Here is a 15,867-nt window from a genome sequence, read left to right as displayed (position 1 = left end):
AGCGCCGAAAATGACAAATCGCTTTCGTTTGCCGCCGCAAAGGAAAACCGTGTCAATTCTCTTAGATAAAGGCGCACGGGGGGTGTTATTATTTGGGGGTGTTATTTGAGGTGAGGCAGTTATTTTATCCCGCCGGGATGTGTTGGATTTATAGTGCTCTGACCTGCTTTGAGAAAACAGGGTAGCGTTTTTTTTGGACCCGTTTTTGTGCTTATAACAACACTTGAGATCTTAATGGTATTTCCTTTTTGTATTTAGCTTCCATAATGAAACTTTTTGTCCAAGTGTTGAAGGGTTTATTAAAGTGTAAATCCGCTGACGTTCCTCGAGTACAAGTGTGCTTTCCGTCACTGGTGTATTAGAATGCATCAGAACATGGAGGTACAAGCTGTCCGGTGGAATATTTAGTGCCTGTCTGCTTTTGTATTTAGTCTCCATTTGTCTTCATACGGAGGCTGAGAGCTTTGATTCACTCAACAGCAGAGAGTGCGAGGCGTCTCGGACAAAAGTCATGTTTTTATTTTATCGTGCCATATTTCCTCAAATAGACCCCCTGCACATTTCAGACAAATAAAGAAAAAGACACCACCTTTTTACGCATTAAAAACCAAAAAGAGATCTGATATTTTCTCAGCTCGCAGACACTGTTGTGAACGAATGAACCACTCACCAAAATAGTAGCACCTGATGAAGTGAACAGTCATCTCAGCTTGACCAAAACGTCTTACAACAGTTTTACAGGAATTGAGAATGTTTTCTCTGCGGGCCCTGTCGAATGGAATGCGTTGAGAGCACCTTGAAGATACTCAGCAAAATATATTGAGGTTGATTCATTTGATATTTCGCTTCTGGATTTTTTTTGCATCCGGTGGCTGAGAGCTTGTGTTTACCACCAAGCCGAGTAAAGATCATCACTGACCCCTCAAGGAATCCCTTTTTCTTCTTCTTTTCGATGAGAGTTGTGTATGTGAGTGTGGTGTTTCTTACAGCAGAGACATCCGTTCGAGGAAATCACTGGATTTTTTTTTTTTTTTTTTTTTTTTTTTTTTAACTGGCAGTTGCATGCTATTTCTCACACACACACACACACAAAGATTAACTTTGCATTTGACATTTTATCGCCGTGGGACTGATTTAAAAAAGATTGACAGACTCCTTCCAACACCTGGTAGACGCACACATGCACGCACGCACTCACACAAACAGACGCACACACGCATTCCATGCAAACCTCCCATGAGCTGCATTTTAAGGACAAGCGCAGTGGGAAGGGATTCCACACATTCTGTGAAGATACTTGAGAACATTGTGCTCTTTACCTTTCCGTGCGTGTTTTCCCCCTTTTCTGCTCTCAGCTCTTTGACCTCAAACCCCCCTGCCGGACACCCCACCCTTATGACTAAAAACACACGCGGACACACATGTATTATTTGGTTCTGTCTTGTGAAAATCGATTGTTTTCAACTGGTGTTCCGATGTAGACACGGGTCACTGTAAATCAGAGGCAGCCTGGAATATGAAAAGAGTGCATGGGAGACCTTTTAATAGCTTCTTAATGGCATACATATATGCATTCTGACACATCCTGACGTGGAGTTGTTCATTTAAAAAAAAAAACTTTTGACTGTTCTTAGTTTTATTCTCTGTTCCGAACAGCTTAATTGATCACCCCTTTCTTCATAATATATCTTCCAGAGTATCGTCTGTACGATGGGACTGAAGTGGTATCCGCACCCTGAACTGCTCCACTGCTTCAAAGGATGTGAGGTAGGACAATGCTCTGTCAAAAATAAAAAAGTAGCCTCATTTATCATGTTACTTTGTTTGTATTGTTGATATCTTGGATTTATTTATTTTTTTATTGCACCTCCAAACTCCACCTACCTTGGTGAACTGTAGTTGACTTCAATCCAGACAGTCATTACCATGTGGTCCCCTGCCTTGAAAGCCTTTGCTTTATTTGTGGGTCAGCCTGAAGTCACCAGATCAAACAGCGCCTGTCCTCTGCAAATGTTGCGTTCACATGTGAAGGAATCCCCCTCCACTGTATGCAAGAATTATATGATGTGCGCACTTTAGACCAATTGGATATCCTGATTGTTAACTCAAGTGGAAAGGGTTGAGCCAAGCCTATAAATCTCCTCATAGGAGAGATATATATTTTTTTTTTCCACTCTTTTTCTGTCGTGAATAGTTTATTGCGTTCTCGGTCAGATTTACGATGCTGGTCCAATAAGAGCCAAGAAGAGAGAAAAAAAAATCACATTAAAAGACAAAAGGATGTAAAAGGCCATGTATTGCGTACAGGATACAATCATTAGCGCAACCATATATGATAGTACTGAAGATGTTTTTTTTATTTTTTTTTTATTTAACACAGCCATTCATGGGAGACAACTACTGTGATGCAGTAAACAACCGAGCCTTCTGTAACTACGATGGAGGAGACTGCTGCCAATCCACTGTCAAGACCAAGAAGGTTAGACGCACCATTGTACGGCACATGAACTCAGTTTCCTTTTTTTTTTTTTTTTTTTTTAGATTACATGTTACCATTGGCAGGTCTTTACCCCCGTAAATAATATAAAGTACTTATGAAAGAAAAATATATTGGAGGCAATATGTTAAATGAGAACTGTTATGCCCATAAATCCTCGTCCTGGACTCCCTCTGGAGTCATTTTGTCTTATTGATGGTTGCCAAAACTCATTATCAATACCATACTGGCACTTTAAGAAGTCTCTGAGTTCATACCCTGTCTGCAACAAAAGTTCACTTTTCATCCCCTGGGTATGGTTTGGAACGGTAAATCCTGACAACTTATTTCCACCGCAGGGTGTGTAGGCGAGATGACGCGAGTCTCGTCAGCTACCAGCTACGTAAATTGTGTGACATCATAGCAGCGAGACATGGCGTAACTCGCCGATGAGTCCAAGGCACAACAACGTCCGCTATATTAAAACTAAACTTTATCGGTTGCCTTTTTTTGATTTTTTTTAAAAAAAATTGTATTGGCTGTCTTGCAAGCTTTTGCAACATTTGATAACAGACAGCACACCAGGCCAAACTATATTCTGTTAAACAAGGCAATCTGCCAGTTGAGGGGCCTCGCTGGGGGGGAAAAAAAAAATGTGATAGGCCACGTAGATCTCCACTCCCAAGTTCAACCACGATTCATTCCGTAGGAACGGGTCAAAGTAGCAAGCTACCAGAATGAAACCAGTTACATTGCTCTGGATACTTAACAGAAGCAACACTCGGTCATTCACGGGGCTACTGTTGATCATCTTTGAACCTCATGACACTGAAGCACTGCCGTTTGTACAAAAGTTAAGCCAATGTCAGAACATGAATGTATCCCGATTTTGAGCCAACAATGTCGCAGACAAATGTGGCGTCTCGTAGCCAATTTTGAGTTGTCTTGACGCATACCCTGTCTGCAACAAAAGTTCACTTTTCATCCCCTGGGTATGGTTTGGAACGGTAAATCCTGACAACTTATTTCCACCGCAGGGTGTGTAGGCGAGATGACGCGAGTCTCGTCAGCTACCAGCTACGTAAATTGTGTGACATCATAGCAGCGAGACATGGCGTAACTCGCCGATGAGTCCAAGGCACAACAACGTCCGCTATATTAAAACTAAACTTTATCGGTTGCCTTTTTTTGATTTTTTTTAAAAAAAATTGTATTGGCTGTCTTGCAAGCTTTTGCAACATTTGATAACAGACAGCACACCAGGCCAAACTATATTCTGTTAAACAAGGCAATCTGCCAGTTGAGGGGCCTCGCTGGGGGGAAAAAAAAAATGTGATAGGCCACGTAGATCTCCACTCCCAAGTTCAACCACGATTCATTCCGTAGGAACGGGTCAAAGTAGCAAGCTACCAGAATGAAACCAGTTACATTGCTCTGGATACTTAACAGAAGCAACACTCGGTCATTCACGGGGCTACTGTTGATCATCTTTGAACCTCATGACACTGAAGCACTGCCGTTTGTACAAAAGTTAAGCCAATGTCAGAACATGAATGTATCCCGATTTTGAGCCAACAATGTCGCAGACAAATGTGGCGTCTCGTAGCCAATTTTGAGTTGTCTTGACGCGTCGTAGCCCATGTCGTGTGACATAACCAAAGTCTGGCATGACTTTGACTGCTGTTTGTCCCGCCTCCCCGACGGACCTGCGTCGATGAACTGAATCTTGACGTAAGCACGCAACATTTGGGCAGGCTCTGGTTGGTAACGGACTTGTAGTGTGACATCTCGCCCGGACAATATTTATCTGGTAGTCTGAGAGCAGGACCGTCGTGAATGACACAGAAGTTCTGTTGTTTGAGAAAGCCATGAATTGGTTTTCTGGCCGGTCTTTTCTGCTTCGTTCTGCTTGGCGCCGCAATTCATCCTTGCATTCTGGACAGTGCTTGTCCTCAGCGTCACAGGTGAGCTGGAGCCTCGCCCAGTTCACTACTGGCGAGAGGCGGCGTGTATCACTGACCCATCGTAGGGTAGACGTAGTAAACGCCATTCACACTCGTCTTCACGCCTATGGACAATTTATCGTCTTCACTGGACCTAACATAGTGGTACACATTTCCGGATTGTGGAAGGAAGCTGAAGAAAACCCACAGGGGGAGAACATTCAAACTGAAAAACGCTTCACGGCACCTCCCGGCTAATGTTCCTTTTTTTTCTTTTCTTCTTCTCATCTCAACGTAAACCCTTTCAGGGGAAAAAAAAAAGTCGTGTAAAAAGCCAAAGAAAAACGTAGTACATGTCAGGCGAATGCTTTCACACTGGCTGAAATGAGGCCGACTGAAGTTTTTGGGACAAATGAATGTCAAATATCAAATTTGGATCTCTTCAAAAGAGCCAATAATCCTGAACATATGTTGGGACCATCCATTCAAGGTTTTGACTGGTCGCTGGTGAACTGACTTTGTTTTTAGCTGCGGTTGTAGCATTGAGACCTGTGAACATTCCTTTGCAGTCCATGTTATTACCCGCATTCATAAACGCTCGACGTTTTCTCGACGTTTAGGCAGTTGTTAACGTTTTTGCGGTTGGCTGCATATGGCAAAGCGCTCGGTTCTTGTGGTAGCCGCACTCTTGAGTGTAGCAACCAGCTTTGTCTGGATCGCACTTAGCAGTCGTTGGCAAATGGCACGATTGGAAGTGTAGTTTAGCTTCTGCGCTGCAACATCTGCTTCTCTGGTTTGGCCTCTCCTTCTGAATTTGGCAAGGGCCTGTACTTGTACTCCTGGCATATCCATCTGTATGTCTGGCTACATTTATACAGCAGTCTATGCGTCTCCCTGGATATTTCACCGTGTGCTCGACTAGGAAGCCTCTTTATTGCCTCTGGTGGTGAATTAGGATGTACAAAGAACATCTTGCGCTTTTCCGAAGGGACACCATCTCGGGACTGCTTCCTGTCCACGTTTCTTTTTCGCCATGCACAAATAAGCCGTAATCACGAGCGGTATTTTTTTTTGTTTTTTTTTTCCCTCCGTGACGGCTTCTTTCGTGTTTGGCAACGGACTGACCAAGGCATTGCCTTTCAAGGGGAGCAAGGTTTTAGACAGCATTGATCACATCTGTGTGACGTTTCCAAAAATATCAAGAATGATGAAACCACTTTTTGAAAATGCATAATTGAGCCGCTGGCCAAATATGTCACAGTGATACATTTTATCGTTTGCGCGAAACACTTTCTTTCGGTATTTTGACACAGTAATTTAAGATGGCAACTCCAGTCTGCTTTTCCTAATCATTCTCACACGTATTCTACCTTGGCATTGTTTGGACACAGCAGTCGTCGTCGTCTTTTTTTTTTTTCCGCATTCATTTAACCAAATGTTGGCGTCTCGGAAAGCACACCAATGATCCCTTCATCGCTCTTCAGAAATGGATGGTAGCTGGTAGGGTTTGTTGTTCAGAGCGGTTCAAAGGGAAAATTGGAAAAGGAAATGACCTATTGGTAAGATTTGTCCACCATAGATACCGTTGCCAAGGCCGTCAAGCTTGAGAGAAACAAGCTGATCCTTCCAGCGTCTGCACTCTCTGGAGAAACATCCAACGCTTGGAGGGGAAAATACATACGAGACTTTTAGGAGAAGGCAGAAGGGTGTGCATTACAGTGCAAAGGGAGGTTACGTCAAGTAGATCACAGAGAACTCTATCACATTGCCGGACAGAGGAGGATGACAATATCACGGAGCTGGCTAGCGCTCGATTGACTATCTCAGTCAAAGAAAAGATCAGAAGAATAATTGGTGCAACCGGGAGCAACTTTCTAGCACCTTGGTCCGTGCCGTTGAGCATTTTCATGGCCTGCAAAACATAACCCGCAATTTTAAAAGGCCACATTTTTCCGATGTCAGAACACAGGCGTGTTCATTTTCTCAGTTCACCTTGCGACCAAGCATTGTTAAATGTTTGCTGGATGCACGGTTGCAGGCTGCAGCCTCCCGCCCGTAGCCTTTAGCTGTTTGCTTCGCTCTTGCTCAGCCCCGATTTCCTCTTGCAATCTGAGCGCGACAGGGGGATAAACTGCCGAATTGTCAGGGCAAGACCGGTTTCAAGCTGAGCTCGCCTCATTTAAAGTCCGAAACAAGTGGTCTGAAGACGTTTTCAGATAGAACCGAGCCGCCGGCTCCAAGCGCACCTTCGCTGGCATTGCGTGGTAACATCAGAAAATGCAGACGGTGGCAGCCGAATCAAATACTGAGAGTCAGCCAAATCAAATGTTTTGATGTGTATACCGAGAGGCCAGTGTAACGCATGACGATTTACATTTGATTTTTCACTTTGAAGCACATTTTTCGACGACGTGGAAGAAGGCGCGTCGCCAACAGAATCATTGCAAGAGCACCAACGCCCCCGTAAAGCGATTGGCTGGAAAATTATTGTGCGGCTCAGTCCAAGCCACTTCGTTTGATTCCTTTTTTTTTTTTATTTTTAATTTATTTATTTATTGTTCTTAGTCAGCGCACATTCAGTATGGACAGCTAACAGATCATGAGGAAATATTCCTGGATTTGACAAAACATGTATTGGATTACAATGGCTGACTCCCCCTTTTGAGTTCTGGATGACTTGTTGTGTATTATTCCACCCCCAGGAGCTTTGAGGGGCCAAGGTCTAGCTGCATGTAAGGTCACCTCTGGATCCAGCGTTAATAGTTGCAAGCTGTCAGTCCGGTTTGGAGAGGATGAGTGTAGGCAAGCGCATGGAGTCATGCCTTTTGAGGGTTGCCTGCGCAGACCCCTGTGTGCCCCCCCCCTTTCCTTTTTTTTGGGGGGGGGGGCGACCCCCTCCCTTCACATCCCCATTTTGGAAGAAATTCCTCTCTTGGATGCTTGACGCAGTATGGAGAGGGCAGCAATTATATCGTTATATGGCTTGGCCTCTCTAAAACAACTTTTGCTAAATGAGACTATATGTTTTTCTATCTGCTTTGGTGGTCGGCTCTTGAGTTGCCTCCCAGTCTCTCAGCGCTGTTTACAGCTCTCCGTCTGGCACGGGAAGGCTCAATACGCGATTTGTAATGTGTCATGACTGATGTTTGTGTCCAAAGCTGATGGGCCGCCATTGCCAGCACTGACCACCTCGCTTTCGCTCTCGCGCTCTGCTCGCAGATACTCATTTTAAACCGTTGCATACTTCTGAAGTTTCAGGCACAGATGATGATGACGTTGCGTGCATTTGAAGTATAAAAAAATGGGGGAAAAAAATGTGCCTTTGTATGTCTTCAATATGTTCACTCGGTAAGTGTCTGAGGTCAGCACAGCCGCACAAAGTATTCAGTAGTTGTGTTTTCGTCAATGGTAGCCAGGGTTACTTTCCTACCTTCTCGTCTTTTTCTTTTTTTTTTTTTTTTTTTTTGCCCAGCTACCGCAATCCCCTGTAATTGCCAACAATTGAATAAACAGCATCTCGCCATAACGAACTCAAATGCCAGCTCTGGTGGTTGAGGGCGTTTAAGTAGGACGGGACTTAGAGATAATGTGAAGGGGGGATTGAGGGGTTTTCTCCACAGCTGAGCAAAGGGAGTTGCACACCAGTGAAGACACACTCCCCTCTGTTTCTTCGCGAATTTGGCAGTTTGGTGATGCTAAGTGCACGCACTTACGTAGTCAAACAGGGTTATGTGATTTTTGTTTGCTGTTGGTTTGTTTTTTTTTTTTTTTTTTTTTTTTTTTTTTTTTTTTTTTTTTTTTTTTTTTTTTTTTTGCTTAGAGGCTACCATTTGTACATCTTAATAAATTGGAGGATTTACAATTCGCTCCCTCTTTATAAGTGTTTGTCGCATGTAATGTGCTAAAATTCTGATCACATTTTCCCCTGTGCGGTACCAACTTAGCTCTACTTGACTCCACTTGCCTCGGTGTGGGCCGCTCAATTTTTCAACTTCAAAACAGTACAGCTGGCAACTGCAAAAACAGTGCCTCAGTGAAGGCATCACTCGGAACAGGATAAAAACAAACACGACTAGAGCAGCAACAATGAAAGCCATTGGGAATCTCCTCTGTTCTCATAAACGTGACCATAAACCACGGTGAGGAAAATTGAATCCCAGAGAGGACTGAGGCCTTTTGCTGCTAAGTGGAGATGCGTCGTGTCTAGTCCAGGAGTGCCCAAGTTCCTTCCTTGAGTGCCTCGAGTATTTATTTTAGCCATTTGTATCCTCAAATGCTACGTTAGCGCAACAATGACAATTATAAATAAATGAACCTGCTCGACCAGAGTGGTTAAGTCAAGCACATGGTATCGACTTAAAATACTTGCGACACTGACAGACGAGTTACTAGAAACGGCACTGTGCACGGTAAGACCCGGTAGTCATGTTTATTTTAAGTCTCAACTGCAGGTAGAGAAGCAATAGTGTCGTTTTTGTGTCGTTTCCAATTCCAAACAAAACCAAGTAATCAGAGTACATCGGGTCATTGCAGAGCGAACTTTCACAGAGCTGCCATCGAATCAGTTCACACTCAATGCCCCTTGTACAGTCAGTCAGTCAGTCACCTTGCGAGTAAGCTGGTGGTCAGTCAAGAGTTTAGTCCACCTCCTGCCCTAAGTGGGTTGGACTTTCTCCAGCAGTCGAGAAAAATGGAGAGATTGTGCCGTGTGGCTTGTGCAGGGGTTCACATAACTTAATATTTGTGCAGCTCCCGTTTGCATTTTCCTTGCTGATTGACTGGCGATCAGTCCGAGTGGTAGTCCATCTGAGTCTGCCAGAAAAGTTTTGGAGGGAATTGGTTCAGCTGTTTTTTTTTTTTTTTTGTTGCATAATTCCAGCCAAAACCAAGTAATATTTCCCGTAAAACCTCAACATCATTTCTCTAGCGCATTTCCTGAATTATCTCATGCCACATTTTTAGAAAATAAGAATAACCCTTTCAGGGACAGCGGTTACTCCAGTGGACATCTTATCATGTTTTCAGGTTACAGGGTGCATGAAGGGGGGTTACAAAAAAAAAAAAAAAAGACAAATTAAGAACTACTTACTACCTAGGGATAATGGTGAGCACTTTTATGCAGCTAGCGTTGAATTCGATCGTACTCATACGATCGCCCTGCGACTGATCGGTGGTCGTTTGTCATCCATCAGCAGAGAAAGACGGATTGTGGAGCCACTGGCTGTTGAGTGCTTCGGCTCGGCGTGTTTTGTTTTGTTGTGCGTGACGTACATTTGCAGGGTGCACGCAAATGCTCTTGGACGCTATCTGCACACCTGGAAATGTATTGTGACTGTGGCGGTTGCTTGTGTTGGATCGGCGCCCATGACACGATGTCCTTGCCTCGCACTTGAAACGGCGTTTGTGTCGGAATATCTGCAAGCGTATCAGTCAGCCTAAAGCCGCCTTTGAGAAAGTCCAGTTGGAGTACGACACTAGCCTTACATACCTTCCACCCTCCCAGCATTGACTGACACATACGTAGGGAACCGAAATGAGAGGGACATTGTGTTATTTTGACCCGGAGCAGAAATGGAGGGATGAGGCTCTGACAAGGTCAACAACCACCAGAATTTCTTTCATGTAGCGCTAACTGGGTGTCCCCTCGCCCAGGCCTCCCTCTAGCCCTGGGATCTGGGGCCCCGGGCCCGCAAGGCCAGCCAGCCAGCCATTTCCCAGCCACCCTGAAGAGCGAGCCTCAAGCAAGGGCCAGATGTGGCAGCTGGCCCCCGCCACCCTTTGGGTGAAGGTCAAAGGAAAACAGTTCAATTTTGCCACCCACGATCATTCAATAGATACAGCGGTAAACTCTGGATGGCAGATTAGCCTTGGGTGGAAAGCGAGGTGACGTTAGGGAGTGGGGAGTGAGTTGTGAGAAGGAACCGAAAGATAAACCAAAGCGAGAAAGTAACTAAACTGAAGCCGGGAGCTCTTGGCCTCCTACAAGAACACACATCACACCGTTGACAGCTGTTTCTGATGTGAATCCGCCCCCCGGTCTTGTAAAAATCATCCCATGCGGGCGTCGTTTTCTTAGGCGGGTCCAGGCACTGCCCACTCCGTCCACCTGGCCCTCACATGAAGAGCAGCCCGGACGCACAAACGACTTCTTTTATGCTCCATTTTAAAGAGAGCGCCAGTATTCACTCACTTTGTCTCTTTCACGAATTACTACCGGGGTTCGATTGATTGTCAATCCAAAATAAGGTGCAACATTTTGTCACCCAGGTTGGGCTCAGCAACCAAGTGCGGACATTTATTTTGACGATATTACACGAGTCTTGTTTTCATGAGAATTGAGTACAACTTAGGATGGAATGTAAAGCAAAAAAATCTTTTCCACTATTTTAAAATTTGTTCAGTGCCTAATTTTATACACTAAAATTTTATACGACGGCCCAAGTTTCATGTTCACTGCTTGCTTGTGTGGGTTTTCTCCGGGTAGTCCGATGCCCTCCCACATTGCAAAAAGATGCACGGCAGGTTAATTGAACGCTCAAAATGGTCTCTCGGTGCGATTGCGAATGGTTGCTTGGCTATGTGTGCCCTGTGAGTGTCTGGTAACCCGTTCAGGGCGTACCCCCGCCTACCACTCCAGGACAGTTGAGATCGACTCCAGAACGCCCGCCACACTCGGATAAGCGGTTCGGAAAATGCACGTATACATTTTCAACTCGCTGAATGGAGCGGCCAGTCAACTTTCATTAATGACACCTGCACTAAAAACCACCCCAACGTCTGCGGTATGTCAGGCTGGATTAGTCTTATTTTAATGTCTGCATTGCATACTGGGAAGCATTGTACAAAAAAAATTCACATCCACTTATCCTCTGATAACCAAAAGTGATGCTGGCAGCAGACCCCCACAGATTGAACTGATAAGTTTTTTGGTTTTGTTTGACGTGCCCTCGGTCTGCAGTTTGCCTTTGCATGACTTGGACCACGTTTTCCCGGTTTGGATGAGAAAAATAGAGACACACTTTGTATACCCAAACAGCTGAAGAGAGGCCGGCCGACAAGGTGGCAGCAGTAGCAACTGGTGCTGCTGAGGCATTCTCCGTGTTTTATCCGGTGACGTCGAGCGCCTTGAGTGAAGGCTACTGATCATACGATTCGATTCTCTTCAATGAAAATGTTATTGAAGTACGGTGACATCCGTCCATCCGTCCTTTTCCTGTCATGCTTGCCATTGTTATATCAGTGTCGTCTGTGGGCCAGCACTTATCCCAGCGGATTTGGGGCAAAGAGCACGACACACCACGGAGTCGCCAGCCAGTTGCAGAGCACATATAGACAAACAGCTTTTCATACAGAAATTCATCTTCAACCTAACGTGCACGTTTTCGGAATGTCGTAGAAAGCCAGAGCGCCCAGAGGAAACCCATGGAAGCCAAAGAAGAACTCGACACAAATTTCCAATTCAAAAGCCAAAGCTCAGAACTGTGAGGCAGATACGCTAACCTCTCCTCACTGTCCCGCAGCGATTGGTTTCATTTTGTGGATACGATCTGTCTCTTTAACAAACATGAAAGGAAGTTTTGCTTGCTGCAATTGCAATCCGGTTTTTGCAGTTTGGTGAAAAACCGACTGGCTGGAACTGAAGCCAATCGATACCGCGCAGTTAAGAATAAAAAGTGTTCCAAAAGTGATGATGAACAACGAATGACATGAATTGTTCTGTTGTTTTCTTTTTTCCCCCTCTCCTGCTCAGGTGATTCCATTCCCCATGTCCTGTAACATACGGAACGAGTGCTCCTGTCGGGATCCAAACGCCGCGGAGAACAAAAGGGAAGATAAGGTCCATTCTCTGGGGTGACGGAAGCAACGGGAGGATGAGAGAGGGGCCTCTGTTCAACGTCCCAAGACCCTTTGCTGCAACACTCCACCCATCGTGGCCGCGCGGTGCTTAGCCCTGCGCCCACCTGGATCTTCATCCTCCATTTTCCTGCACATGCTGCTTTAACAGGCATACCTCTCCGTCCTCGCAACCCCTCTGCCTCCACATCATGAAAAGATCGAGAACAGACGACAGGACTCACGAGACGCCACTGAAAACTTCATCCCCTCAACTAAAAGGTCGAGGAGTGTCACAGTATCATCATCATCATGAAGCAACATGGCCATTATAAAAAAAGAAAACAAAAACCCTGGCAGGCCGAGGTACTGTAGCATGCCTTTTGTTCAGTGTCTAGTTTAGTGCCGTAACTCGACAATTACACGATGAAAGCAATTGTGCAAGTTTTATGTGGGGGAGGGCGGGTGCGCATGCACCTTTGTGTGTGTGCGCGTGTGTGTGTGAGTGGTTGAGGGATCAATAGTTATTCAATATGAAGGAAATGAAGACACGTGTTTCTCAGACACGTTTTGAAGATGTGAGGTTTTGGAACGAGCGGTCAGACATTCTGTATCTGTTTTAATTTCAGTCATGTGTTTCTTCACCGGCACATCAGAGGTTGGAACTCGCTTGGTGGGGAACGATATTGTCCCATTTACACTCTGCACATTCCGCACACAATAACCAAGATGAAATAAACAAATCGTCAGAGAAACTATCAAGTAATGGCCCTGCAACCGAACCGCAGAAACAATATTCCCATGCAAGGTCTTTTTTTTTTTTTTTTTTTTTAGTTGTTTAAGCAATTTTCAGAGCGTGTAATGAAAACGTCTGTACAGCCTCTGCTACTGCATCCGCTGCGACTCGACATATTTGCGTTGTTAAATCCTCAAGGAGCGGTTTCCGGCTTTTATCTGCGGTTGGCTCACACTTGCATGTTCACAGGGAATGCTTTAAAATCTTGTTTAAAAAAAAAAAAATTAAAAAATAGCATCACAATGTCAGCTCATTGTCAGAATGGAAGCATTATGATAGCATCACGTTTAGACCAGGGATGGGCAACTTAAGGCGCACGATTTTTCATCAGTGCTTCCTCACCATAAAATATAACCCTAAAGGTGATTTTAAATATGCGCAAAATACGTTCATACGTACAAAATATATGCACTGGAATATATTTCATTTTTGAGAATGACTTTTTTCAATGCATGTAGAACAGATTCTCGATCCAAAGCCGACAACAATGGGCTTGAAGTAAACAACAAAATAACCGCATATAGTAGCTTTTTATCCAATGAAAAGGGTTCTCATAGAAAACTGCTGAACAAGAAAACATTTTTTTTTTATTCCCCACAAAAGTGATCTGATTCTTAATTTATAATAAAATTGTCCTGCATATTATTTGAAGTCCGCAAGAAATTCTAAAAGTCTCCTCATGGAGTTTGTGGCAGTAACAAGACAAGACCAGTTGCAGTGGAAGCAGAACTAGATCGTTTCTTCCATCTAGTGGTAACTGGTGATATTACAACTTGAAACTAAAGTTGACCGCTGCATATTTGCAGTTGGGCTCACATGGATTTGCATATTGGAAAATTTTGTTCCCTTTTTTTGAGCATTTTTTTCTCCCCTTTTTTTTTTTTTGGAGGAAAACAAATGTCGGATGTTGGAGTTTTGGCAGAAAATTAATTAGTGGCCACTCAGTGCGTTTGCAGGCCACTGCGAGTTGCCCATCCGTGGTTTAGACATCAAGTAAAATGGCTCGAGGAAAACGATGCACAAAAAGTGCATTCGGTGATAGAAAAACAAATGTCGACAATATTTTCCATTTAAAAGAAAAAAATCGCCACATTCTGATCCTCTGCTGGGTGATTGAATCGCATTTTTCGGCTGTAGTTATTTGTCACATTTTATTTTTGCCGAACCGCTACCCTACCAATTGACCTTTCGCTAAGCCCTGCCTTGCCCCTTCTGCCACCCCTCCTGTTGGTTCATTCTGCTCAGCTTCCGGAACCAACACGGCACGGCGCTTCCGCTGTCTAAAGTCGCAGTTTTTGGAAGAAAAAAAAAAAAAGACATTTCAATCTCACTGGCTAAGCTTGCTAATGCCGCAGATGGTGGTTCCAGGTCACCTCTTTGCTTTCCAAACATGACATGTCGCTGCAGTCTTTTTTGTTGTTGTTGTTTTTGGGAAATGAACAAAACCAAACAAAAAAAAATCTACTTACAATGTGTTTCTTGGCGACCCTTAATTACCTTTGAACCTCCTGTTAATGTTTGTTTCTCAGGAACAGCAATAATGTTTCTGGGTCACATTGACCCAGGGCATGTTTAATTTACGTCAGGAATGAAAACAAAAATTGTTTGTATCTCATGATCAACTCCATTAACAACGATTACGTTGCAGAAAAATGTACCATCCCTAAAAACGACTACACTTGAATATTTTATTTCTCTAACTGGTCACTTTAACCCGCAACGTAAAAAAAGCAGTAATATATCCGAAACCCGGATTTATGTTCTTCTCTGTGATTGGCCTGGCTTAGCGAAAGGGTGAATTAACCTCATTCTGTTCAGGCGTTTAATGACATACACACAGACACACGTGCACACAAGTGCTGCTGCTGCTTGGCTTACTGGCCGGCGTTTTGCTGCTTCGATTTAGGTTACGGTCACGGCGTGACTCTGACTTGTCATTGGACTCGACGTACGGATGCCTATCGCATTCCTCGCCATCTTTGATTAGTCAGGAATCATCTGTCGCACACGAACAGGCAGGTGGCAATGGAAGCCTGTTGGCATCATACAAAGACAAAAGACGACACCCGGTCGCGATGTATTATTTTCCACCCACGCAAATCAAAAATAGAAAAAAATCTATACAAATGAATATTGTGTAAATATTGCTTCTCAATGGAAGGGAACATTCTCTTTTTTGTGTATTTGATTTTTACCAAATGTCATAATCAATTAGTTTGTCACAATGACCTCAGTTACTGCACTTTTTAAGTTGCCATGCAAGAAGAAAAAAAAAGAAGAAAAGTATGTCTTTCAGATAAAACTTGTCTAGAAGCTGCTATTGTCCAAATGGTGATCTCAGACAACCTGTTCTGATATTTGCTCCGTTTGCTCCCTGTGCGTTGCTTTGACATGACCTTGTCCCTTACCTCTTCCTCAACTTGACATATTTCCAAAGAGGGTTTCAAATATCCAGTGGAGCCTCCAAGGTCGAACGCAAACCATTCTAAACAATTTTACCTCCTGTTCCGTTGCCAAACGATCGCCCTCAGGAAACACGAAGGGACATTTTTTTTTTTTTTTTTGCCAAATTGTGCCCAGCAGCCATGGTGAAAGCATGTACGTTACTTCCGTTCCATCGCTGTAAGTTCCATTTTCTGTTCGACGGCTGTCATCTTGTGTCGTAATGCTTCTGTGGCGGTGTAACCAAACAAACAAACAAACAAACAAGAAAAACGTGAAAAGAGAACGCAAAAGGACCCCTTAGATGAGGTGCGATTGATATGGCCCATTGCATCCTAAATTTTTATCCATTTCGTACGGCTCCCTGGGGGCTTTAT

The 15,867-nt window shown here is 44.1% G+C and overlaps 1 protein-coding gene across 2 annotated transcripts in view; it reads left to right on the top strand.

The window, feature by feature from the left end:
- LOC109521665 (pappalysin-1) overlaps nucleotides 1-13,439 on the top strand; it is an 82,901-nt gene extending 69,462 nt beyond the window's left edge. For both annotated transcript variants that reach the window (XM_019879651.1, XM_019879650.1), the window contains exons 20-22: nucleotides 1,696-1,767; nucleotides 2,381-2,479; nucleotides 12,170-13,439. In XM_019879651.1, coding sequence (XP_019735210.1) covers nucleotides 1,696-1,767; nucleotides 2,381-2,479; nucleotides 12,170-12,274 — 276 coding nt within the window. In that variant the 3' untranslated portion in view covers nucleotides 12,275-13,439. The remainder of the gene's footprint in view (nucleotides 1-1,695; nucleotides 1,768-2,380; nucleotides 2,480-12,169) is intronic.
- The last annotated feature ends 2,428 nt before the right edge of the window (nucleotides 13,440-15,867 follow it).

The sequence above is a fragment of the Hippocampus comes genome, unplaced genomic scaffold, assembly GCF_001891065.2.
Source record: "Hippocampus comes isolate QL1 unplaced genomic scaffold, H_comes_QL1_v1.1 scaffold183, whole genome shotgun sequence".
Lineage (NCBI taxonomy): Eukaryota > Metazoa > Chordata > Actinopteri > Syngnathiformes > Syngnathidae > Hippocampus > Hippocampus comes.
The sequence above is the reverse complement of the archived record's forward strand: the minus strand, read 5'-3'. Positions and strand labels throughout refer to the sequence as shown.